This window comes from Ictidomys tridecemlineatus, chromosome 4, assembly GCF_052094955.1.
Source record: "Ictidomys tridecemlineatus isolate mIctTri1 chromosome 4, mIctTri1.hap1, whole genome shotgun sequence".
In the NCBI taxonomy this organism is placed as follows: Eukaryota; Metazoa; Chordata; class Mammalia; order Rodentia; family Sciuridae; genus Ictidomys; species Ictidomys tridecemlineatus.
In genome coordinates, this window is record NC_135480.1 from 92525251 (window position 1) to 92553132 (window position 27882).

Consider the following 27882-nt stretch of genomic DNA (forward strand, 5'->3'; position numbering starts at 1 on the left):
TGGTAGAGGCACCAAGAGTCTGAATCACTCTCCACCTTCTTTTTTGGCCATTTAATCTACATTTGTTGTTTTTCTTTGTCTTTATCTGTTTATGGCCTCAATCTATTCAAAGGAAATAAAGATTCTGTGAGAGAACTCACACCCGAGAATGTACACAGGGTTTCTGCACCCTCTAGGCAGACCTCAACCCTAACAAGTCAGAACCAGATCCTGGGTAGCCCTCTGTCTTCTCAAGCATTTTTGCTATGGCCAGTTTTTTGTTGTTGTTTGTTTGTTTTGTTTTGTTTTTTAGTTTTTTAGTTGTTTATGGACAGCAAGACTTTATTTTATTAGTTTATTTTTATTAGTTTATTTTTATGCGGTGCTTAGGATTGAACCCAGTGCCTCACACATGCTAGGCAAGTGCTCTACCACTGAGCTACAGCCCCAGCCCTATGGCCAGGTTTTATCAAGGAAAAAACTATCCCATATTTTTAACCAGTTTTTTTTGACTGATTTTAGAAAGCTAAACAGAGATAGATGGTATTTTTTGTACTTTGGAAAGATTATTGGGAGCTGGTAGTAAATCACTAGTAGATTGTAGGGCTGAACTATAGCGTTACTTGGTATTACTTTCACTGGTAAGTTTTCTGGAGTTGTCTGTATGTTTTAAATGGATTCCGCTTTGCTCTGTTCATCACTAACAATTGTATAGAACACATTTTCTTCACACTCTTCTAAATTCAGACTTAAAAACTTGGGGTAACACCCAGTCTTTTCATTTTTGTGAGAGCCCATCAAGGAAGTCATATAATTTATCCAAATACCCTCTTGTTTAGCAATACTGAGTCTGTACCAACCTGTTTTCTTTCTTATCTTAATCCATCTCCAAAGAGCATATCTCTTTAGATCAATCAATGCCTTGACTAGATTCTTTTTGGGGGGAGAGAGGTACCAGAGATTAAACTCAGGGGCACTCACCACTGAGCCACATCCCCAGCCCTATTTTGTATTTAGAGATAGGGTCTCACCTAGTTGCTTAGTGCCTCACTTGCTGAAGCTAACTTTGAATTTGCCATCCTCCTGACTCAGCCTCTGGAGCCGCTGGGATTACTGATATGTGCCATCGCACCTAGCTTGATCTGTTTGTTTATCATCAAATTTCATTCATTAAGTGAACTTTCTCTCTCTATCTTTCTGGTACTGGGAATTAAACCCAGGCCCTCAAACCCGCTAAGCATAAACTCTACCATTAAGCTATACCCCTAGCATTCAACAAACATTTGTTTTTAGTAGCATTCATTTAGTAGCATTGACTGTCTACTATATTTTAGATACTGTTCTTTGACTTCAAAGTGCCTGTAGTTTTGTGGAAAAAAAGGACACAGTGGTGAAAGCAGTAGTCAGAACTTCATGCTGGTTTCCTTTGCCCTCCAAATTCTGTGGGGGCAATGCAAGGGGCCTTTTATGGATGCCTAAAGTGAATTGCATTACAAGTGGGCAGCCCTGAGCTTAGGGAATTTACCACTTAAAGTAAACAGGATGAAGTCTACAACTTGTAGGTGGGGAGATGTTATCTCTTAAGTTTGATTGCTTCAAACACTACCCTGAGAAATGACCTGAGTGAAGAGCAGTTAAGGATTTACATACTTGGTAAACCTAGCAAGAATGTTCATGAATGTTCAAGGTCCACCACAGATTGCCTCTTCCAATATAAATACAGTGTTTCTTATACACTGCATATGAAGGCCAACTAACCTAATATTTGGGGATTCAAGAGAGTTCTGAAAGATGGTATCTATGCCAAAATATGAAGGTCAAATAGGAATCAGCTGCATAAAAGGAGGTAGACAGCATTTCAGATAGGAAAAATGTTGTGTATAAAACTTGAAGAAAATAATATCATCAACACTTTTCTCATTTCCTTTCACATTCATCTCCATATTTAGTTTCACTCTTAAATACAGACTTGTAGTCAGTTTAACTCTGGAAAGCCTAAGATTCAATATACTTCTATAAACTGCACTGGCCCCTGGAATCTCTTAGGAGTGATTTCTGGGACAAATTTTATAATTCAATGTGTTGGCCCATCTAATGTTCTGATTCTGCATTTTACTAATATTTACAGAGACAAATCTAATTCTGTGGCATGGTTTTAGGTACTGGAATTTCAGCCTAAAATCTATCTCCTCAGCCCTACTAATGGGTTTTGTGAGCAAAATGTACATTTAGTATGTATTTTTTTCTATTGAATCAGCTACAGATGATTCTATTGCCCACCACTAAAAACACCAGCTGATCCAATGTATTTTAAATTTTACCAAAGGACAGTAAAAATATTTTGAATAAAATGTTACGTGTTTCTAAGATGATGACACAATCTTGTCATTGGTAGAGAAAGGGTTTTGGGTTGCTTTTCCAGAAAAGTTCAGTACTAGATAGGTTGATGGTCTAGATAGATTAGTATAATCCTGTTAATTTATTTGCTTAGCAGGAATTAACTTGGCATGTCTTATATTTATTTAGAAAGACCTGTTTATCTTACATCAATGCTACCCCCAATTCCAGTTAGCTCCCTTTTCCTTTATAAATGTGAGAACCCCAGAAAGAAACACCAGACCCTAGGATTACCACGCCTGGCCAATCCTATAAGGCAAATATCACTCAAGTCATCAGAAAGATTGGTTTAAATACTTTTGCCCCACTCCTTTGCATTTTTCCTGGAACTTTCATGCCTAAAAATAATAATTCAAGGATGGAAATAAAAGCCAAGTCCGTGCATCTGTTTGAATCATTTATTTCAACATAACCATTATTTTAAATTTACATCTGTTAACATTTAATACCTAGAGAAGAGGTCTGAGAACAACTTCATAAAAGGATTATTTGACAGTTTTAACAAAAGTGCTATGACTTGTTTGTTTCAAAAACAGAATTGCCAAGTCACAAAGAGACACTTATTGTCTCTTGGAAATTGACTTGGAAAATAAAATGTTTACATATTTACACTGTACATTCAAGCAGGATTTTTTAAAACAGGCTATTCTGAAGCTTTATTAATAACAATAAACTTACTAGTAGGCCTCTTTAACCCTCTGGCATTCAATGGATGGTATTAATTTTACATAAGTGTGACTCTTCATGTGATTCCCATCTTTATCATAACCTAAGTGGACTTTCTTTCATCACCTCCAGGTCACATATTTACCTTCCATATGAAGTAGGGTGTTTTTTAGCCAAACCCTTTCTTATTGCAGTTGGGGTTTACTAACATCTATGTGCTTACGATATAAGGGCAAATTATTTAGAGGGATGTCCCTAAAAACTAAAATAATCTCATTAAGTCTTCTTAAATACATTTAACGGTATAAAGTTTGTGATTATAATAGGCTACTATCTAAATAAGCTAATAATTTGCTAGGTACTTATTAGTATTGATTCCCTAGTGGTTTACTCCATCTACATGAGAATTTATTTTAATAATGATATATATATTTAAAAAACATTATGAGTATAAAATGACTAATATAAATTACCATAGCTATGACCAAAAGTGAACATTAAAAAAGCAGTTTGTATGTTAAAATACATAGAAATTTACTATACTTCTTTAACGAAGTGCTATTTATAAAAGTAGAAAACTGTACAAAGTGCTATTTTCATGAATTTTCCATTTTCTTGATTCTTGAGCCAGACCAACAGGCAAACATTACAAATAGTGCCAGGCAGCATTGGCCATCCATCACCTTGAGTTCAGACATTAAACTCCAGTGCAGAGTCTGGGCCTCAAAGCAGTTGTTCATCCTTACCTCACTCACCTAATTGGTGATAGAGCCTCATTCACCGAGAAACAAACTAACTTCATTTCAGTTTTTGTAGCAAACATGTAGATTCAAAAGTATGTATTGAAATGGAATTTTCAAGCTGACCATTTAAAAAATCAAGAATCATAATGTTAAAATATTTACTCTGAATATCTTGAAAATCACGTGGAGAATATAGGTCATGGTATACGAAAATTTAACTTAAATAATAAGATAAATAGAAAAAGGGGAAAGGTAGACATTACAGTGAATAAAATGTTATTCTCTGATTTTGTGTGTGTGTGCAAGGGATCAGACTCAGAGTCTCTTGTAGGCAAGCATTCTACCCCTGAATTGCTACACTCCAGCCCATTATTTATTCTTTATCATACAAATTTAAATTCAAAAGTTCAGAACAAATGATTTAAAATTCTCCATATCTTTGAACTCAAAATTGGTGAAAGTTTGAAATTTAAAAGAGTTGACAGATTTAAGGAAGAGCTTTCATGTTAGTTACCTCATCTTCATTAGTTTTGAGTTTCATGGGAACAATGTGAACTAGCCCTGGAATTTTGCTTCTAGACAAGACAATGATTAGGAGGATAATAATAACATAGTTCTTACATTTGTATCAGTGCCAGATCTTTGTACACTTCACCAACACCTGTCATTATCTTTAGTTTATATGGATGAAACCGTGTAAGTTAGAAAAATGGAAAATAAAATCAAATGGAAGCAAATGACAAATCAAGCATGACAAAAATGCACTCTTGGGGGGGCTGGGGTTGTGGCTCAGTGGCAGAATGCTTGCCTAGCATGTTCGAGACACTGGGTTCAATTCTCAGCATCGAGTACAAACAAATAAAACAAAGATCTATCGACAACTAAAAAGATTTAAAAAAAATTTTTTTTTTAAATCCACTCATGATGACTGTCACAATATTGAGTTCTCTGTAGGTCTAACAAATTATTTTCACCACTATCCTTTGGTCTTTACCCTGAAAGGAGTGAAATTTCCAGATGGTCAGCACGGCCGGCAACTAAAGAGTTAGGATCATTTATATTGTGTTCCCATGGACATAAAAATTTTTATTATTTGTATCATAAACTTTTGGTGAAAAGAAAAATGCAAAAATGCAATGCATTATGCATTTTTTTTTGAAAAAGCCTCAGAGTTCTGACTCTTTGTCATTTTCATCCAGGTAGTATTCATCATCTGTGGTAGTGTCTGTGTCACAATCTGAGTCCACTGGGTCCTCCTCATATATATTAAGTGGTTCGTTGGCAAATAAGCCATCTTTTGGCACCTGACTGCTAGGAGAATTTGAACTTAATGACTCTGATGTGTTGGAAGGATTGATTACGTCATCTTTCAGGAAGCCTGGGTTCTTAAGAAAACTTGGTTTCCATAATCTTCCTTGTGTGAGTGACCTCTTTACATTCTCCAAGAAAGCCAACTGTTGTTCTTTCCCAAAAATTCCATAGTCAATAGGTCTGGATATAGATGATGCAGACTTGGGAACTGTTTTTGTCCTGCTGCTATACAAAGTCCAACGTTCATTTTCATCACAGGAAGGAAGTTCAGAAAAAGATTTGAATCTTCTGCCATATCCAGCGTTGGTAGAGAATTCATTCGCAAGGCTCAGTTGACTCAGGGCATTGTCAATAGAAGTGCTTTCAGAAAAATGGCGCTCCCTGACTTTGGGAGGTCCACTTACATATAGCTGATCACCTAGCACACTGATGTTCTTTAAGCTCTTTGAACGATAGAGATGTGGCTCAGATTCCCTGTTCGGAGATGAAGCACACCTCTGTTGCTGCTGACAACTGGCCAGTGAGAGGTTGACTGTAGAATTTTGTGCAGGCTCCCGTGGAAAAGGAGGGCTCAGCCTCTTCTGCTGGTCAGAGAAGTCAGCTTCTCTGAGGCTGGTGAATGTGAGCTGGGTTGGGGTTCCTGATTCTTTTTCCAAAATCTGAGCTACTGTCACATCTTCAGAATTCTCATGCTTTGGGGGTGATTCTGAGACATTTTGAAACTCATTCTGATGTAGTTGTGAAATGTTGTCAGACTTCTGATCACAGGAGTGGCTAGAAGTTTCTCTGCCAGATGTTATCATATCCTGGAGAGGGTTCTCAGATTTCTCCATATTCATCCCATTATTACTCAAGCAGCTTTCATCTGTGGAACCTGTGGAATTTGGAGTAGGCTCAGGGGACAGTGGGTCACATTCCAGATTGCCAAGTGATAAATGGCCAAAGTCAGATTTGCTCCCGCTTTGGGGGAAGATAGTAGCTACATGTCTTCTAGGACTTAAGTCCTTAGTGGGGAATTTTCTGTTTGCTTTAGACATGGCTGCCAATCTATGTTTAACTGTAGGTTTGTTTTCTGCTTTTTCTGGGTTACCCAAGTTAGTTTTATTTTCATTACTCCCTCCAGGAAGTAAAGTTTGATCCCGAGCTAATTTCTGCATTTCATCTTTAACCTTCCTGCTTTCTGTTATATTTCCTGTTATATTTATATCCTGACTTGCTTGAGATGATTCTCTGGGTCCAGACTCTAAATTCTCTAAATCTTGTTCACCTGAATGAGTCTCTTCAACTACTTGCAGTTTATGGAATGCCGGAATTAAAGCAAAGACTCGGTTTTCTGAATCAGAAAGCATTCTATCAGTTCTTTTATGGCAATCTGTTTCAGTTTTCCCTCTGACCTCCCTTGGCTGTGATCCACTGGAGCTATCATCTACAAATATCACTGTGTGATCTTTTTGAGGACACTCTCCACTTGCAGTAGCTATAAAGTCTATACCACTACCTGCGCACTCCCTGGAACTTCTGGTTTGAGAATTTTCAACATTATCTTCTAAATGGGCTGGGAGACCATTTCCTGCATTAATGGAGGTTTCAGAGTTTTTGCCGGTACCATTTCTTTCCTGAAGCATTACTGATGTATGCAGGGTTCCACTTTGACATTTTCCCCCTTTCTCTTTTCTGCTTTGTAAATCACCTAAAGGTGTTTTAGCTAAGTTGTCTGGGGAAGTATTTCTAGTTTTAGATTCTCCCTTATGAAGACAAACATCTGTCCCAACAGAAGCCATTTCTGAGAGCCCATTGTTTGGTAATTTGAAGACAGCCATGTTTTCAGTGGTCTGAGAAAGATAACTTTGAGCAGAGTTGACTGGTACCGTTAGATCTTCAGCTGAAAGTGTTTCTGATTGGTCTGGTGGAGAATAAGTTGGTTCATCTCTTTCTAAATCATTAGGAAATGTTTCAGTTTCCACCTGAGGTGATTCTGTAAGTGGACTGGCATTTTGTGTATACCGTTGAAGGAGATCACAGAATTTTTTGCTGGGTTTCCTTGGTAGAGTATAATATATAGAAACCACCTCAAGGCATTTTACATTTTCTTCATCACCAGAAACAGAAAATGTGCTAGTTGTCTTAAATTTATGCAATGTTTTCCTGCATTCTTTTCCTGACGATTCTGCACAAAAAGGTAATGGATCTTCATCTGAAAGGGAAAATACACTCGTCCTGGAGGCAATAGTTTCACCATCCTTTTCCATGCATTCTGGAGAGAATCCTTTTAGATGGTGTCTTTTGGTTAAAGAACAATCTCTAACAGATGAGTCATTTTCCAGAGAGTTAACCATTCTCTCCCAAGGGCTTGGTGTTATAGCATAAGTATCTGTGTCTGAAACTGATGGCTTTTTTCTTCCATCTTTTCCAGTTGAGGCACATGGCTCCCCTGAAGGACAGGACATAGCCCTCTTGATGAGGAATGGAAGTGGTCCTTTTCTGACAGAAGCATTTCGAATACCTTTCATATATGTCTTCTTCTCTGTGTCTTCAGGTGCTACGGGGACTGAGTCTGAAACACCTTTGGAACATTCACTTACCAACTCAGGAGAACTGGGTCTGAATTTGCTGGATTGATACTTCCCAACTGGATCTTCCACATTGTTTTTTATTTGGAATGGGAGTGGTCCATTCCTAATGGAAGCAGCCATTATCTTACTTTCAGGCTGTCTGCTGTTTATGAGAAAACTGGCTGATTTTCTTGGCAAGGTACAATAAATTGTGTTAAGCTCATTGCTTTGGTTCTCCTCAATGAGGCTACTGCCTTCACTGATGGGTATTGACCTATTTTCTATTTTGCTTAACTTTTCAATACAGGATATGCGACGTCTTATTTTCCCTTTTCCCCTTCCATTTCTGAATGGAGAGCATGAATGGCATTTGACAACATCAACCACTTCATCACTTACAGGCATGTGACTATCCGTACTCTTCTGATTTCCTGAGGGGCTTACAGCAAACTGATCATTTTGGTTTTTGCTAGCATTGTCCTTTCCTTCCCTTTCTTTCAGAAGTAGATCTTTGTCTGAAGTACTTTTCCTGGAGAACACTGTAGTAGAAGGAATCATAAGTTCATCAGGGAAAGAATTATTTGATGGTGAGGAATCTGGTGGTGCACCTGATGACAGACCTGAAGAACTGCTTAAGCTATTGTTCCCAGCAGCCAGCTTGCTACAGTTAGTAGAGTGAGTTGTGGGACATTGTTCAGTATCTGAAATAACAGCTTCCTCTGGAGACTGTGTGTTTTGAGTATCAATAGGTTCAGAGTGCCAGTGGTGATTTTTAATAATGCTTGAACTATCCTCACTACCTACTGTTAATTCCTGATGACACTCTTGATTTGGGCCAAGGAAAGATGGTGGTGTTATGCTTTCCTGGGTGAAAGAAAGGGAAGTTGCTGAACCAAGTTTTTTGTCCCCAGGAAAACTCTTCTCTTTTTTAAGTTCATTGGCCTTCTCTCTGTGTGATGCATACATTTGGGAAGTATCGTTCCTGGAAAAGACTCTGGGTGACCTTTTGAAATTTATTTTGGGAGGTTCATTAAAATTAAACCTATTGCTCTTGGCTGAGTCCTGGGAGAGAGAATTCTGAGAATCCGTTAAAGGGCTAGAGATCACTGTCTGTGAAACAGGTTGGGGTATTTCACCTGTTATGTTCACCTGGTCCATCTTGTTTAGTTGTTTGTCTTCTTCTAAAATAGATTCAGTCAAGTTCTTCTCATTATTCATTTCTGTGACCGAGATATTAAGGTGGCTTTCAGTCAGTGACAGAGAATCAGTTGAATTGCTATCTGTCACAATATCCTCCATATGGTTTCTTACTGGAAGGGTATCTGGATTATTTGGAATAATTTTCTGCAAAGTCACTGTAGACTGCTGAAAGTTGGGACTCTGAGAATTCCCTTGTTCATCAGGAATCCTGGAGAAGGAATTTTTGAATGAGGACACTAGAGAAGCAATTCCAAATGAGTAAGGTTCTTTGTTTATAAGTACTTCTCTAGGAGAACTGTCCTGATGACATTCCAACCCACTAGATTTGATGTGATAACCTGAACCAGTCCTGGAGTAAACATTAGGTGTGCCAAAATGAGTAGATTGGCTCTCATTACCAGGTGATATCTCCATGCTCTCTGGTGGGGAAGTTTGAAAATCAGGTTGCCACAGATGTGGCTCTTCTTGGCCTCTGAAAAGATTTGTTCCATAATGAGAAGAAAATGGTTCCCAGTGTCGAGAAGGGATACTATGACCATGAATAGCTGATGCACTATTTGCTTCAATGGAAATCATTTCAAAGTCTCTGTCAGAAGTGAATGGTTTCCTACTTGGATGAAAGTCAGAATAGGGAAAATATTCTTTCTGTTGGTTCCAAAAAGAACTTTGTCCAAATCTCTGTTCTCTGCTTTGTCTAAAGGTATTGCTAAAGAAAGACCTAGCAAATACGTTGTCTTGATAGTAAAATGGCATATTCTCTGAGTTCTCAAATGCATCAGGACTCACTGCATTATCCATGGGGGCATTTAAACTAGAACTCTGGAAAACATTCCGTGAATGGTAAAATTCATATCTCCTATTCTCCTGAAAACACCTTGGGTACATATAATGGTCAGCAGGGTCTATTTCCATGGGTGATGGTGCCCTCAGAAATTCTTCCTGGTTCTGCCTATCTCCAGAAGAATCTGATCTATTCCATATGATGGATGACAAAGGAGTTCTCTTTGGGGTCCGCTGGTGGCTTGGTGGTGGTACAAACCTACTCTTGTTCTGAGTTGTGGCTGGAAAATGTACGCTTCTTGCTGTGAAATGCCTTGGGGCTGATGAGGCTGTTCGTTGCCGGCTGTCAAAACATAGAGACGTACTACCAAGAGTATTCTTTTGCGCATAATCTTCTTTTAAGATTCTGGGCTCCCTTGACCTGTACATATCACAAATTGTCCTTGTCCTGGGAGAAAAGGTTTTAAAGCCTTCTCTAGGAGTTCCTGGTCGCAGGATGTCATAAATTGACATATTGGAAGTTTCATTGTAGCGATGTTTGTGTGTTCCTATGATATTGCCACGTCTGTTCCCACTGGAGTAAGAACGACTGAAGGGTGTTCTTGATCCGTAGTTTAGGGACATGTTGGTATTCACTGAACTTTCAGACTGCTCCTGAGCCAGTGTGCTATCCAAATCATCTAAAACTAAAGGAGAATATGAGTCAAATTTGTGTTTATTATTTTATAGTTTAATAATAATTTGAGTTGTGGAATGCCCCTCTTTAAGAAACATAATCATTTATAATTTTATTTTTACCATGCTATCATAATTATGATGACGTTAATTTTGATTATGTTTTTAAGATAGTCTGTTTTTACAAAACTGTAATAGAGGAAATCAAACTTTTTAACGTAAATGAGTTAAGAACAAATGCTATATTTTTCCTAACAATAAATTTTATTCATGGTTTCTTTTAGTGCATTTGAAGTTTACTGAGTTTTTGTAAGACATGGGCTAGTAACAAAAGAGAATTAATAATGTAGGTTGCAGTATTGGTTCTATCATTGAATAAATAGACAACCTGAGTATTATTAAACCATGTCAATTTCTTTCATGTCTCCAAGTGGCTATAATATTTCAACTATGTTTGCCTCATAAGATTGTAATAACATGTGATTTCTTGGTTGTATTGTTCATAAAACAGCATTGCTGCCAAAAGCTTAGCATTACCACCTTAATTTATAAATGTATTAGTTGGATACATTTAAGCCATAGATCTAATTTAAAATTCTATGCAATATTATGAAGTGGAAGTGATATACAAATATTATATTTTTGCTAGAAAAATTGAAATCCATTAGCACTACTATACTATAGCACTTTCTCTGGGTCAGGCACAGTTTTAAGCACTTGATATATTAGCTCATTAAATCCTCACATAACCTTACAAGCTTATACTATTACTATTCTTATTTTATACTGAGGAAACTGAGGCAGAAAGAGATTAAGTAGGTCAACAAGGTCACATAGTGCAGGGATTTGACTCCAGGGAGCCCGTCTCTTGAGTCTATGTACACAATCACCTTGCAATACACCCTCTGGGCTATAAAAGCTTCCTTTTCACTTTTTTGCTCTATATAACTTATAAACACCATTTCAGTAGGAGATGAGCTATCATTCTACCAGGATGTAAAACTGCTATTGTCAAATAATGATTCTGCTTCTCTCAGTAGCAAGGTCTTTAAGAGGGTGGTTCCCAGGTCAAGGCTCAGTTATCTCCTTATCACGCTGAAGACCCAGGTCAAGCCACGACCCGGACTCAGGCTTATAGGACCACAGTTTCTGTGATCTCACACAAATCATTCTATATTTTCAGTGATATGATTGGTATTTCTTTGAATTGTGCTTATTTAATCAGATTTGACATATTTTCCTCAATAAAACCCATTAGAATTTGAATAGAACCATAATCTTTAAGGTTATGTCAAACCTATATGTTCACCACCTTCATCTTACAATAAATACAGATAGGTTATGTATTTATTGAAAAAACTCTTAATAGAAATAAAATCGGACACAAGAAATAAGTAACAGTATTATTTAGACTGCTGAGGGAGTTTGGGGCATATAAAAATCTTTCCTTCTGAGTTACATAAAAAGTTGTGTTTTATTTTAAAATTTTTATCATTTATAATTTTGAACTGTAAAATGACAGGAAAATGAGGCATATCAGTGTCTGAGCACATATAATTGGGATGCACATGTGACATGCCAGTTATATTAGGGCAGGTGCTAATAGGATTTTTGAAGTCTGTTTTGGATTTTCCCCTCCCCTATTTTATTTGTGAATTGGTGCTATTAAGTTTGCATAGCACAAACAACTAGTCTCAAGCATTAAGGATCTCTAAGGAATTCTTTTTTTTATTTCAACCAATTTAAACTGGCATTTATAGAATATTCCACAGAGTAAAGAAAACACATGTTCAAATATACACATAACAAATGCACAAATGCCCAAATAGGCTACATTCTGAACTATAAAATAAGATATATTTTTTTAAATACTTTATTTTTTAGTTATAGTTTGACGCAATACCTTTATTTTATTTATTCATTTCTATGTGGTGCTGAGGATAGAACCCAGGGCCTTGCACATGCTAGGTGAGCTCTCCACCACTAAGCCATAACCCCAGCCCCTCTAAGGAATTCTTTAAAGAATCATCTGTCAGTATTTTAAAGAAAAACTATTTACTTATTCTTAGTTCCTGAAAAAATGTATTCCCTTTACCCACAACAAAATAATCAATATCAAAGTGTAAGATGGTGAATGAAACTATATAAGAAAAAAATCTGGTTTTTAAAACAAATTACAATAAAATCTCTTTGATTTTCATTCTCCCTTTCAAGTTGTTTTATGTTGGCTTCCCCCCCACCTCCCCTCTCTAAAGACTTGCTAACTAGAAAAGCAGAATATACTTAGGCTAGAAAATCAGATATGTTTAACAAAAGAGGAAAAAGTCACCAGGCATCCTATCTGGAGGTGACCACTTTTAATTTCCCCCATAATAGGAATTTAAATTATTCAGTAATTGAGAACCCAAATTAACAATGCTGTCTCACTCAGTACTCTTGAAGTCAGAAAAATTCTTGTTCTTCTTGTCTTTATTTTCAGAAAGGCCAGGAAATCCTCTGCACAACATCCCCCCAGCCCCTCCCCACCTCCATCCCTGATTCTGTGAACAGCTTTCCTTTGAGCAAAACCTTCATTTTGGAGCAGAGATTTTCCTCTGGGTCTCTGCCAGGGACCACCTTACTGAAGGGCATCCCCAGGTTGCCTGTCTTGCTGCATGCCTCTCACTGACTACCACGCCTGTTCCATACCACAGGGTTGGGATGATGTCCCTATCTTTGCAGACTGAACTTAGCTCTTCCAGGTATGCTGGTGAATGACTTGGAGAGTTAACTTTTTGAATGGTCAGCTTTATTTTGACATGGGATAACCTATTTATAAAGGTGAACAATGACTATAGCATAATAAGATACATGTACATGTGGAATTTGTGGAATCTGTTTCAGTTTTTATCATCTCCTACAGAAGGTTAATTGTTTAATGACAATTAGATTTTATCACAGTGCATTTATGTCCTAATCAGGAACAATAGAAGTCTATTTAGAACAGTAAACTTTATAGATGTATTTCCTTTTTACCTGAGGTTAAATATTAAACATTATTACTCTTCCATATATTTATCAGCTCTCGAGTCTAGAGATATTTTCTTAGATTACATTTAACCCCATTAAGTTCTTCAATATTTATGTTAATAGCATGTATCAGTATCTACTTCAGGTAAGGTAAACAAGAGGACTTCAAAAACACAGAGTTTGATATGTTTTAAGCACTTTAACTCAAAACTAATTATTTGCTTCCCTTTAGCATAAGGAGTTCCAACTTACCTTGGAAAAACTCATTGTCCAGAACTGAAGCATCCCATGGAGGAGGCATTCCACTCCCCACCCTCATGATTGCTGGTGTGGGGACAGACGCGCTGTCAACTGGTTGATTTTCCAGAGGTGAACTATATATTTTTGCCTGCTAATTTTAAAGTAAAACAAAAAACAAACATAATATTATTTCTGAACCTTCTGCGGCCAAACTACTCATGTGTTCCTACAAAAATGTCATAAGCTTTAAAGTCCTACTCCCAGCACTGCCAATCAATTTTCCTAACATTTATTTCTCAACTTACAATGTTTTTTTTTGTTTCTGTCTTTTGCAACGGATCATAAATTTCTTCATATCTGTATCATTTATTTTAATTAACTACAGTATTAATGTTCAGGCAAGATATTGAGCTTTGCTTCTAAGACTTCCTGTAGGCTTACATAGAATTACACAAATGTTATAGAGTAAGGGTGGTTCCTGGAAATCAGGAAAGAAATTAATCTCTCTCAAGTCAGGAGTGTTGTCTCCAGGGTTCCAGTGGCTGCAATTTTGGATTTTCTAACACTGTGCATATATTATATCAAGAGCACATTAGTTAAAGCACGTAGTATACTTCAAGATGTGTGAACTTGATGAATTTAAGGAAAAACAGTATTTCTATCCAGAGGTCATCTAGAATGTAGAAACCCTACTCCCACCCCAGAACCATATGGAAATATTTACTGGTTCTAAAACAAAAGCACCTAGAAACATGATATTATTATTATTATTATTTATTAACTCTTGCTAGTTTTAAAGGATTTTTAGGATTTAATTAATACAGATATGAGTTAAAGTTGTTAGCCTTTTTTCCCCTTAACTAGCAAATGTTTACCTTGATTTCATCAAATCTAATCACTGATTTGCTTTTAAGCTTTGTTTTCATAACCTTGGAGGAATTATCCACACCCACATTTTTACTGTATTGTGCCAAAACTCCATTTGCATTTGTTAAACTGGCTCCATTGCTTATGTCTCCACTTCAACTTACCCTGCACTGATCCCTGAACAAGGTTGGCAGCCCTCTTTTCTTTCTTTTCTCTTCATTTTCAGCTCAGTCTGCTACCTACTCTGTCTCTTGAATCCCTCTCCTTCCCAAGGGTCGCCTTTCCATTTTATGTTCACCATTACACTTCATCTCATCTTTACTGCCTAACACCAAATGTCTAAGCTTTCCAAAGTTTTTAATGTCTTCATCACAGATCTAAGGTCCTCGTAACCCCTACATTCCTCACATTCTAGTAAATTCACTCTTGCCTGGTGTTTTTTCACTCTTGCCTGGTGATATATTATTTTTTTTCCCCTTCAAGGTCTATGCCAACTATTTCTTATAGATAGCTGCCCAAATTTTATTGACATGCAGTTTTCAGCTCCATGGACAAGCCACAACTGACTACTCACAAAGGAGATTTCTTTAGTAAGGAAGAAATTCTCTCATAACTTATTAGACATTGGATATAGTTTAACATACTAATATAAAATTAAGAAATAGATTTTAGAATCAAAACATAATTACAGTGAGATATTGATTGGAGATAATAAAACTTTAATCATTTGAGAAATCAGATCTAAGTTAATTTTTTTCACCCTAAAGTATATTGAGGTGATCTATTTTGTTCCCTGCAACAAGATGTTTCTGCAACTCTTTATTTGTAACAATAACAATTAGTCATGGATCTTATAATCCATTCTTTCCAAATCTGCAGTTTAAGTAGTTGGTGGAGAATAGATAATATCTGATAACAGACTACCAAGCTTCATTGCCTCTCAAATGTTAAATGGCATTTGAATGAACTTCAGATTTCACCTCTGTAGACCACAGCACATTCCTTGTGGCCTCCTGGATCACGTCCTTCAATAGTGAAAATTTACAGTGAAATGGAATGTGCATGTGAGTGTTCAGGTGAAGAGACGAATCTTCCTAGGCTGGGAAGGATCACTCCCATTTACAGACCCTGACACACCTGCTTGATTATGTTTCTGTCTGGATCCTCTTCAAAACTAGCCCTACTCATCTGCATGTTCAGAATGCTTCTGACACATAGAAATGTAAATTAGGCTGTTAAGAGAAAATATCAAGGTTTTATTTACATTCCACTTTAAGTCTACAAGGGTTTTGTGGTGTGTGTGTGCGTGCATGTATGAAAACTTAAAAAGAAAAAGTAACTGCTTGTCAATGGCTGGTATCTGACATAAAGAAGATTAAACTGCTTTATAGATCTGAACTTTAATTTGAGCAATGTATGAGATATTATTAATAGTGTTCTGAGCAGCAGCATATTATAGACAATATGTTAAGGGCTTTGTAGGGGTAACTTTATTTCATTATTTTAATAACCCTATGAAGTTGGTACTCCTATTGTCCCTCTTTCCAGAGGTCTCAAGAGTCTGGTCTGAGAAGATGCATTCCAGGGTGTCAGATTCCTGAGCCCTTGCTGACTCCTCCCTGCTCCTGGAAAAGTTCTGCAGCTCTGGGTTTATCAGCACTTAGTGGGAGGCATCTGTAGCCTAACACAGGCCTTAGCACAGCTGGGAAGCATCCTAGTTCTTTGGGACCCAGAGCAGAGACAATCCTTCCAGGTCCCTGAACAGACACTGATTGTCAGTGTCAGCCTTAGCCTCAACCTCAGACTCTTCTTCAAAATAAAGCTCAATGCTGTGGAGTTGTCATAAAAAAAGAAAGCCTATTTCCCATTCCTGTCCTGGAGGATGAAGTCTGACTACCTCTTTGCAGCAAAAATGTGTCTGAAACCTTTTCCAACTTTTAAAAAAAATTTTAATTTTAAGATAGGGTCTTTTTCTTTTAATATTTTATTTTTAGTTGTGGTTGGACACAATGCCTTTATTTTATTTATTTATTTTTATGTGGTGCTGAGGATTGAATCCAGGGCCTCGCATGTGCTAGGCAAGTGCTCTTCCGCTAAGCCATAACCCCAGCCCAATGTATATTAAACCTTTTCCAACTTTTGATGTAAACCTTTCCTCCTCTTTCTCTCCAGATGTCCTGAGCTGCAAGCTTACTGCACGCAGTTCCCCCAAATGCCATGCTTTTCTAGATCTCTGTGCCTTTGCTCCTGATTTTTGTTCTTTCTGCACTTCTGGAAAATTGCAACTCATCTTTCAGAGTCCAGGTCCTACATCACCGTCTCTGAATCCCTCTCCAACTCTCCTTGGGCAGAATTAATCCCCACAGTGTTTTTTATGCACTTCTGATATTATGCCCATAATGCCATGTTCAAAGTTGTTGTCATTCTTTCCACTTTTACTTCACTAGTCTCTCTCCTTCCTACTACAAATTTCAGTCCCTTTTCTGATCTAGGAAACCAAAGAATCAAAGACAAGAAAGATAAGAAACAGGACCTTGGAAATGAATCAGAGTGACCAAGAAAACATATTTTCCTCCATATCCTGAGTACCAAGCATGGCACCTGCCACACAAGTGATGGATTAGTACCAAATCCAAGCTACTGTATTCACAATAATACTCGTCTTTTCTAGACTCCTCCAATGCATTTTTTAAAATTCATTTGCCACAAATGTTTCCCACATTTGAACAGAATTACTCATTTATTCAATTTTTAATACTGTGCTTTTTATGTCCTCTCTCTCTGGACTCTTAGAACAAGTTTGTGAATTAGGTAGGCATTATCATTCCCATTTTTCAGATGAGAAAACAATTTCAAGCAAGTGCTTTACTTATCATATAAATTATACATGGCAGTATTGGCTATTCTCATTCATCTGATCTGATCTCTAATCCTGTTCTTTGTACTATGTTGGTTCTTATTGTTATTTTACTAATGACATTGTCTTTGGTTAGTCATCTTTCTGAAAAGAGGAATCTTGTCTTAAACGTTCCCTGCCCTCCTCTGCATGAGACATACTTTGCATTGAGCTATGAAATAGTTAAATAAAAGCAGCAACCAGGAATTACCCTCTAACAAATAATTATTTCTATGTTGAATTAATAAATTAATTTATGATTTGCCAAAGTAGAAAACTATACATGTAGTTGTTGGTAAAAATTATAACAAAAATTAAGACATTAAACATTTATAATTTTTAACATTTATTAGCACTCAGGAAAGCATGCTGGAGGTAGGACAGCATAGTGGTTAAACATATCAGCTCCACATAGTTCAAATCCTGGCTCTGTCCATTAAAGCCATATGACTTTGGGCAAGATACTTAACTTCTTTATACCTTAGTTTCTTTCTTGGTAAAATGAAAATAACAGCAACAATGAGAATCACAACAATTTCCTTAGACGGTTGCCAGGTGATTAAATCTACTAATAGTTGTTAAAATAGTTGGAATGGTATCTAGCACTTAGTAATTCCTTATTGTTGGCTATTACTATTCTTTTGGGGTTATAGAGAATTTATTGAAGGAGTCTTGCTGGTATTTGAAACTCAATAAGCTAGAAATATGTCCCCCAGGACTAGAGGCCTGGTCTCAAAATGCTGGCTTTCAGGATCTCTGTCACAGTACAGAAAAAGTCTGAGTAATATGAGGCCTTTTACACAGCTGCACTCTACTGATATTGTCTGCAATTCTGACATGATTATTTAGACAAACAAACTTTCAGTCAGAGAGTAACCTTAGAATATTTGAGATCATCCTAGGGCAGCCAAACCTGCAGAGCAGCTGTTGGAGCTGAAATCTAAGCTCGCTGATTTTATCAAATGCCTCAGTAAAGTCAACAAATTAGCTTTTCAAGGGATTCCTGAATTTATTGTGTCTGTTTTCCCACCTAGGTCATATCCACCAATGTACCTTGTGACTTTGACCCATTTATTCATTTCCTCTTCCAGTTACTGAGTGCTCAGGTTGTGCCAGGCAGGGGGGATGCACAGGTGGGCGTGATGCAGTCCTTGGGTGTGGGAGCTCACACAGCCCAGTGTGATAAGTGCCACACTGGAGGTGGGTTCCCAGGGGCACAAAGCTAGCAGTATCACGTAAGAGTGAACACAGCCAGAATTGTTCAGAAATGAAGAGTGGCCCAGGCCATATGTTTTGACTCTATTCTTGAAGATGGATTTTAACTTTGGACTCCTGTAAGGAGATAGTTCTCACCTGGAGACCACTTGTTCCACTGGGAAAATTTGGTAAAATCTGGAGACACCTTTGATTGTCACATTTGGGTGGAGGAGAGCTTCTGGCATTCAGTAGGTGGAGGCCAGGGATGCTGCTGAACATGTCATGATACACAAGACGGCCCTTCAGCAGAGAATTATTCAGCTTTATATGCCCACAGTGTTGAGTTTGAGAGAAACTCTGGGCTTCATTTCTGAGTTTCTATCTAGCTCTAAAAATTCTGTTTCTGAGAATTTTTGCTTCTTTCAAGCTTGTGCAAATGTTTCAATAGTAACTTCTTTTTCCTTCTTTTTGGGAGGTCATCCAATAATGTATTACAGCCACCCATAAAATACTGAAATCCCTTTGTACCATTCCTACCCAGCTGCCAACTAAGTGGTAGGAAGTTTCTCATCTCAAATCTTGGCCAGAATCCCCATGGCATCAGTGGCCAACTTCTAGTTCTCTGCAGGCTGAGGGACAGGACTTTTATGAATAAATAAGGGAAATCTACAAGTCATACAGAACATATAGTACTTGTATTATTTTCTCTCTCCTACTCTTTATAATAACTGTTAACTGCAAGCCACAACTACTGACCTGACTCACTAATTTCCCAGCTCTTCCTATTTATTTATTTACTTTTTTTTTTTTTTATTCTGGGGATCGAGCCCAAGCGTGCTCTACCTCTGAGCTACATCCCAGCCATTTTTATTTTTGAGATAGGGTCTTACTAAGTTATGAGGGTCTCATTTAGTTGTCAAGGCTGTCCTTGAACTTGTGATCCTCCTCAGTCTCCCAAGTCACTGGATCATAGGCATGTATTGCCATGCTGGGCTCCAGCTCTTCCCTTTTAGACTGACATACTCTGAGCTAAGAAATAGTTAAATAAAAGCAGCAACCAGGAGTTACCCTCTATGAGAGAATTATTTCTATGTTGATATTTATTGATCCTCAGACTGGATTTTTAAATTTTAAGAATGCCAAATTAGTTTTATCAATCCGTAAGTTCTAGGCATTTATGTTTTTTTTTTTTTAATATATAGATTCTCCATCTGCTTCAGATCTCATGGCTCTCCAATGGTAGAGGATAGTCATTTGAGCCCTCCTTTCAGGAAAATTAAGAGTGCAGAAGCATTCTGAACCAGGGCTATCTCTTCTTAAAAAGCAAAACTGAATGCAGACAACAAGCTATTTGAGTCCACTGCTCAGTTATAGAAGTTTCTGCAGGTAGCTACTAACTGAGGTCAATATGCAGACAGGGCTTTGAGACTGACTCCTATAGGCATCACTGACTCCTGACCGTGAAGTTATATAGAGACCTGGGCTCTATAAAAAGGTATCTTTTGCCAGTGTGACCTTCAGCAGGATCTTTAATTTCTCTAAGTCTTGGTTTCTTCATATTTCAAATGGGGCCAACAATAGTATATACTTCAAATATTTTTCTCAATTAAATTAAATGAGCAGGGCTGGGGTTGTGGCAGAGCGCTTGCCTAGAACATGTGAAGCACTGGGTTTGATCATCAGCACCACATAAAAATCAAATAAATAAAATAAAGGTAATGTGTCCATCTACAACTAAAAAATATAAAAAGATTAAATGAGCAGTGTTAAGTACCTCTATAATAATAATACATTCTCTGCTGGAGTCATGACTGGGACTCAATCATATGGAGGAGTCAATATAGGGTATTACTCTTATCCAGAAAGAAGCAGCATTACTTTGAAGAGGAAAGATTTGCTTTTGTTTTTAGTGTCAAGAATCTCTTTGTAGGCATACTACTCATCAGAATTCTATTCATGCTTCTCGTAAAAGTTGGGGGAGTCCTAGTTCTAAGGCCATGATAAGTTGAAAAATGCCTCTGCCCTTCTCCTAATGTAGATCCTTTCCAAAAGTCTGCCCTTCTTTCATTTCCAGACCACATAAGTTACACAGAGAGACACAGGCAGAAGAACACATACATAGAATTTTGGTATACATTTTTTTTTGTCTTTAGAAAAAGCAGAAACAGAAAACTTAGAGCTTCAGTCTCATAAGCATGTGATCATAGCGGTACATTTAAATTTAAGCCTTTGGTGTAGAGAGGGTCATACTGGTCCCATCTCTTCATGTGAACCTGCTGCAGCCAAGGGCACCTCACATCTCTTTGCATGTACATGATGATCACACTCAGAAAGTCCAGACCACACCAGTTTACAAAGCTGCCTGTAGCTGCCTCTTGCCCCTTCCCCTGTCCAGCTCATTAGGGCTGTGCAGGAGTGACACATGGTAAAATATCAGAGATCTGCCAATGGTGGGATAGAAACACCATGGCCCACTTCTTCCAGGCAGAGCCTTATATTTGAGCCTTCCAGTTCCAGAGCCAACTGAAACCAACCACAATTGGGGAATTTGAACTCTGGAGGAGAAATCTAAGCTTCTGAAGTAAAGTTGAACCTGAGCCAAGGAAAATCAAACTTAAGTAGGCTTCCAACCTGGGATTACTGAGTTTCTTAGTGTAACCTATACTTCTCCTGTCACTTACCAAAGTCGTTCCCCTTGCAGGCTCAGGAGGTCCTACATGGCCACCACACCTGTGGAAGGAATTTAAAATAATTTCTTAGAATAGCCACCAAGAGGAGATTAACAACATATTTAACCATTATGTGTTGAAATCTCAAGTTTTAAAAAAATCTTTTAGTTGTAATTGGACACAATACCTTTATTTTATTTATTTTTATGTACAGGTAAGGATCGAACCCAGGGCCTCGCATGTGCTTAGGCGAGCACTCTGCCGCTGAGCCACAACCCCAGCCCTCAAGCTGTTTTTTTGTGCTCTGTAGACAGACATTTCTTGGTTAATGTGTTATTGAAAAAAATTTCAGAAATCTTTTCCTGTGATTGCTTAGTCAATGTTTTACAACGTTGCCACTTAGGTGATCAAGAAAACAGCATAAAAACATAATAACAAAACAGTTGCATCTGTTGAGTGTTTAGTTACACCTGTTGAATGTTTGCTGTGTGACAGACTCTGTTCTCATGCTCCTTTCACATAGTAACTTCTTCATATACTTCACTTCCATGAGGTGGATATTATGGCTGTTCCCATTTGACAGATGAGAAGATGGAAACACAGAAAGTTAGACAACACTGCTCAAGGAATACTGTCAGTGGTTGGGCTAGGAGTTAGGCTCAGGTTGTCTGAATCCAGAGCCCTCTTTAACAGTGTGGCACATTGACTCTTCCTGCAAACACTTTGTTTCTGTGCATTTTTCTTCCAAAAAGAAATTAAGTCAGGACCAGACTTAATCCATAAGAGAACTGTTGAAAAAGCAAACTCTAAACTGGGTGTGGTGGCCACACCTGTGATCCCAGCTGCTTGAGAGGCTGAGGCAGAAGGATTGCAAATTTGAGGCAGCCTGTGCAACTTAGCAAAACCATGTTTCAAAACAAAAAATAAAAAGGGCTGGGGTTGTGCCAGGTGCGGTGGTGCACGCCTGTGATCCCAGTGGCTTGGGAGGTGGAGGCAGGAGGATCATGAGTTCAAAGCCAGCCTCAGCAATTTAGTGAGGTGCTAAGCAACTCAATGAGATCCTGTCTCTAATAAAATACAAAATAGGGCTGGGGATGTGGCTCAGTGGTTGAGTGCCCCTGAGTTCATTCCCTGGTACAAAAAAAAAAAAAAAAAAAAAGGCTGGGGTTGCTGGGGTTGTAACTAAATGGTAAAGTGCCCCTGGGTTGTTCAGTCCCCAGTGTCTGTCTGTCTTTATGTCTTCATGTCTCTCTCTCTCTCTCTCTCTCTCTGTCACACACACTCACACACACGCACACACACACACACACATACACACACACTATAAATATTGCTTTAGGATTATTTATTTTTAAAGATGCCTGACATTATACAATCATTTTGGAGGAAAAAATATGCTTTTACTATTTGTGTTGTTCCTTTCGAATTTAGTGAGAAGGTAAAAAATTTACAAGATCTTTTACATTTATAATCTTATTCCAAAGTACAGTCAGCCTGAATTCTTATTCAATATTTAATAGACTGTTCTGACTTAGAGCTCCTTATGAAATCAGGCCATCTCTTCCACACACACACACACAAAGAAAAAAAACCCAACAAGAAGAATACTAAGTTAAACAAACGGGGACTCTTAAGTTGGAATAGTCCAAAGTGGCCAGGCACAGCTGTCTTTCATTTGGACTCCTTGCTGCTTTGTGGTTCATGAAAGTTGAGCAAGAAACCTGGGAGGCCAAATCATTTGATATCTTAAAAATATCCACATGTCATGTATTTTTTAGTTTAACTCAATATTTAAACAGAAATTGAAATCAATATTATGGGTATTTTTCATATTACTCTGAATTTTTCTCTCTACTAGTAATATCTGGAGGTTAAATCCAGGTTGAGTATTCCTTTTCCAAAATGTTTGGGACCTGAAGTGTTTTGGATTTCAGGGTTTGGGTTGTGTGTGTACACGTGCGTATGTGTCCTATATTTAAATCTAACTAATGAGATATGTTGGGACACAAATCTAAACATGAAATTTATTTATGTTTCGTGTACTACATACACATACACACACACACACACACACACACACACACACACACACACAGCCAGAAGGTAATTTTACACAGTATTTCTGATGCATCTGAAGTTTGACTGCAACCCATTATGTGAAGTAAGGTGTGCAATTTTCTACTTGTGGTGTCATGTCAGTACTCCAAAAGTTTTATATTTTGGAACACTTTGGATTTTGAATTTTTGAATTAGGGATGGTTTCATTTTTATCTTTCCTTTCTGTAAATATCGAGGCCGCATTCCTCTTACATGCTATATACTATTTTGAGCTCTTTAGTAAAAACAAATATGACTGAGATAGGGACCTGTTCTCTGAGAGTTTTCAACAACAGCACAGACTAAAAAGTCAAAATACCAAAAGGCAAGGCTTGATAAGGACAATAAAGAGATATAAATAAAATACACTGAAAATACAGAGGGGCCCATAAGCATTTCCTAGGGATAAACAGGGAAAGTGATTGGGAGAAGCTGGGGGGAACAGGCACAGAGGCGAAAGACTGCAAGAGCAAAGGCTTGGAGGAGATAGTGCTGCAAGGGAGGTTGGGGACCAGCAAGTAACTCGGTTTGCCTAGAACCAACAGTACCTGCTGATGGTGCTTCCCAGATACCTGCCAGGCTGCAGACCTCAGAGTGCATCTCCACAGCCCAACTCTTACCAGCTCTCCAGGGCCCTTATCTGACTTGGAACAAGGGCAGCAGGGGCAGGTTGCTGAGAATGGCAGATGAATGGAAGAAGCAGTTAACAGACCAGAGGATGTCTGGCTCATAATTAGACAGAGTATCACCAAATGCAAGTGTGTGCAGCCAGTGTAAAGATGCTCCCTCACCTGAGAGTGTGCCAATATGGACTTTGGTAGGAGGGGGTAGGACTCTGCTGACATGGGGCTCCAGAGTCTCTGCACCCACTCCAGACCCTCCAAAAGCAAACTCATGTTTCTGATAAGAAAAAACTTCCACTTGTAGAGTGAATAGAAGCAATAGCAATGCCATATAGTCTATGTTGGCATGAGCCTGCCAGACTTTGCCATGTCAAAGGATACAAAAATACCTCATCTCCTGTGTTGTATTGATGCCACGTCTTAGAGACTCCTTACAAATACCCCCACTTCTCCATGCCCAATCATTCTGTATGATAGCTACCTTTCACATTTTCTCTTCTGGACTTTCCATAATCCTTCACACCACCATTGGAAAGATCTATCTAAAATGCAAATTAGATCTTTTCAATCCCCTGCCTAAAATTCTAAATTTTAAAAGGCCTTACACAAGACCTTTCTTTTATCTGCTGAACCCTCCAGACAACCCTTCATCTGTAGAACTTCATCTCCCCACATTCCACTTATCATAGGTATCTGAATCCCAGGCTTGTCAAATTAATTCCACCTCTATAATTCTCTCTTCTTTTCATACCTTTGCAAATACCAAAACTTCTCATTCAATAAAGTAGAGTAGTATTTGCAAGGTGTGACGGCACATGCCGTAATGCCAGCTACTTGGGAGGCTGAGATAGAAGGAATGCAAGTTTGAGGCCAACCTTGGCAACTTAGTGAGACCCTGCCTCAAAATAAAAAATAAAAGGGGTTGAGGATATGGCTTGGTTGCAAAGCATCCCTGAGTTCAATCCCTAGTACTGAGAGGGAGAGAGAGAGAGGGAGAGAGAGAGAGAGAGAGAGGGGGGGGTGGGGTTCAACAATATTCTTTTCTAATCAGAGCCATGGGTGATTTTCCTTCAAGTGTTGTGGAGCACACTTTAACCACTGAGAAGCTCCACTGGGATGGCCACAGGCACTCCACATTCTCCTTCTAGCTCTCCTTCCCATCTAATTAATCAACAAATCCTGTGGATCCACACTCATAAATCATCCTCTTTTCAGCATCTCCCTGCTCTTACTGAAGTTAAGACTTTGGTCATCTCTTGCCTTTATTATTTCAACAACCCCTTAGCTCTTTCTGTCTCCAGGTTTGTACCAATCAAATCTATTCTGTATACTTTAGCCAGAGCGATCAGTACATATTAACTCATGCCAGTCCCTGCAGTCTTTCCATTTGCTCTCATGAAAGTTGAGGCCCCAAGCAACTTAGTGAGATCCTGCCCCCTCCCACAAGAGGGGGCGCTGGGGATGTGGCTCAGTGGTTAAGTGCCCCTGAGTTCGATCTCAGTACCATAATAATAATAATAATAATAATAATAATAATAATAATCCCAGTACCAAAATAATAATAATTATTAGTATTAGTATAATACTAATAATTATTATTAAAGCAATCAATGGAAAAAATACACATACATTCACTCATGCATGTGGAGTGTGTGCAGGGGAGAGAAAAAGGAATATATCAAAATGTTAGTATTAGTCCAGATCAGTGGATGCGGATGATTTTATCTTTACACATATATAATAAGGACAAAATAGTATTATTTTAAAAGGGATTAATGACTGCCCATTGACACAGGATCAAGTCTAAGCTTCTTAGTATTGCACATATAAGGTCCCTGTGTTCTGGCCTCTGCCAGCCTCTTCCTCTCATCTCTCACCTCTCACTGAATCTCAGCGACCTGGTTGAATTCCTGTTTTCGCTACTTTCTGCATCTTGGATGGTGTTATTTCTTTTGCTTCGTATATATAGCCTGTGGATCTTAGTTGCCTAGCAAACATTGACTCGACTCCCCTCTTCCAGAAAGCCTTCTGGGTCCTTGAGTCTGAGTTAAGCACTTCTCCTATAATGTTTCCTGGCAAGAATATCATATATCATCACAGCACTCACCACATTACACCACAGTCATCAGAGGACTTGGGTGTTGCTCAGGCTATAGCCAGGCCACCTGGTGTTCCTGTGTGAATTCTAAAAGGCATTCCTTCCTTAGGACCCCTTAGTGTCATTTGCTGGAAATTGCCACAATAAATATGCAAATCCTTGATGATCATGATGTACTTCTTAAGAGTTCTGTGGTGTACCCCCTGCCTAACCACACACAGCAATCAGATAGATGTTCCTTACTAGATTCTAAAGTCTATAGGCATGGAGTTTGGGTTTTTTCACTATTTCATCTTCAGTATTAAACATAGTGTCTGATCTTGGGTAGGACTTTGACAAAAGCTTGATAAATATATATGAAAGGGAAACTGTGGCCTTGTTATACCCATGCCAGGAACTTCGTCAGCCCTTACCACAGTGGGAATAACCAAACTGCGGTGGTTCCCAGCCCTGAATGAGAATCATATATCCTGGAGAATTAAAAACTAAAAAATAAATCTCCTTGTGCCCCACTTCAGACCTCTGATTTAGAATCTCAAGATAGGAGCCTGATTATCTGTCTTATTTTATTTATTTATTTTTATTTAAAAATTGGGGGAGGGAATTGAACCCAAGGGCATCCTAACACTGTGCTACATCCCCAGTACTTTGTTTTGTTTGCAATGCTGGAGATTGAACCCAGGATATCAAACATACTAGTTAAGTGCTCTACCACTGAGCTATATCCCTTTCCGCAGTCACTTTTATTTTGTATTTGTGAGATGGGGTCTCATTAAGTTGCTGAAGGTCTTGTTAAGTTGCCCAGGCTGGTCTTGTACTTGCAATCCTTCTCCCTCAGCCTCCTGAGTAGCTGGAATTACAGGTGTGCACCACTGTGCCTGTCTGTCATTAGTTTTAAATTGTTGATGAGATTATAATAATGACCAACCAGATCAACTGGGAACCATTGGCCACCCAGAATGAAACTTCAAACCACTCCTCTTGTCTGGCCTCTCCCTCCTGTCACCACAAGCCTACTGTTCATCTGTGGACACCACGCCTGGAATCTACAAGGAACCAGAAGGAACATTGCCAAGGTAGAATCTTGCTTACTCTGATGTCTCCTTCAGTTTAAGTGTCTTGGATTCCTGTATCTTCCCACTTGAACACGGGCACTCAAGTAGGAAAGAGGAAGCAGGTGGGGAGAGAGAGGGAGAGAGAGAAATATCCAGGGAGGAAAAAATCTGCTTTTTAACTTTCCCAAACAGTATTTGATCTTTTTGCTTTACATAAGGAAGGTTGCAGCTGAACAGTCTGAGCTGTGTACGCCCTATGCATCAGACAAATTTGGACAAGTCTGAAGTAGCAGCTAGGAGGATCCACCAAAGCTCTTTGCATATGAAGGGAAGAAAATCATCTGAAAAAAAGGAGCAGGGCAGTGGGCACGCACACTCTTGTTCCAAGATCACAGTTATCACTCCAATCACAACTCTGTAGTGAGCAGTCACCATATGCTAAGTTCTATGATCATTCTCAAAGAAATGAGGGCTCTTTGTGAACCTTATGTAGTAGTTTGCTTGTACTTCCACCTCTTCCTAGAAGTTGGGACTGCCACAAGGGAAAGAGTAAGGAGAAAAACATGCACATTCCTAAAATCACCATAGCCAACTGGTAGTAGGTAGTTGTGCAGCTTGAGGGTAAACAGCTCCCTTAAGTTAGTGGAACCTGACTTCCTGGTGGAGCATGGAACAGAGTGGCAAAGTACCCTACCTAGTAGGTAGGGCATCACTGGAATGGTTTGTGAGGAGGACTGCATTTACAAGCTCACACCATACACTACTGATACTTGCTGAACTATGTGGAGGGACTCTGTGAGGACAGAGTTACTAAAATTCTGTGTGGCA

General features: G+C 38.5%; 1 protein-coding gene across 6 annotated transcripts in view; it reads right to left on the reverse strand.

Annotated features, from left to right (window-relative positions):
* Nucleotides 1-3652: 3652 nt before the first annotated feature.
* Nucleotides 3653-27882, reverse strand: part of Exph5 (exophilin 5) — a 74364-nt gene continuing 50134 nt past the window's right edge. For 4 of the 6 annotated variants that reach the window (XM_021728947.3, XM_040285163.2, XM_040285162.2 and 1 more), the window contains 3 exons: nucleotides 21194-21242; nucleotides 13565-13703; nucleotides 3653-10314 (listed from right to left, as the gene is read on the reverse strand). In XM_021728947.3, the coding sequence (XP_021584622.2) occupies nucleotides 4952-10314; nucleotides 13565-13703; nucleotides 21194-21242 (5551 nt within the window). In that variant the 3' untranslated portion in view covers nucleotides 3653-4951. The remainder of the gene's footprint in view (nucleotides 10315-13564; nucleotides 13704-21193; nucleotides 21243-27882) is intronic. The other 2 variants (XM_021728948.3, XM_078046958.1) reach the window with 1 other exon arrangement.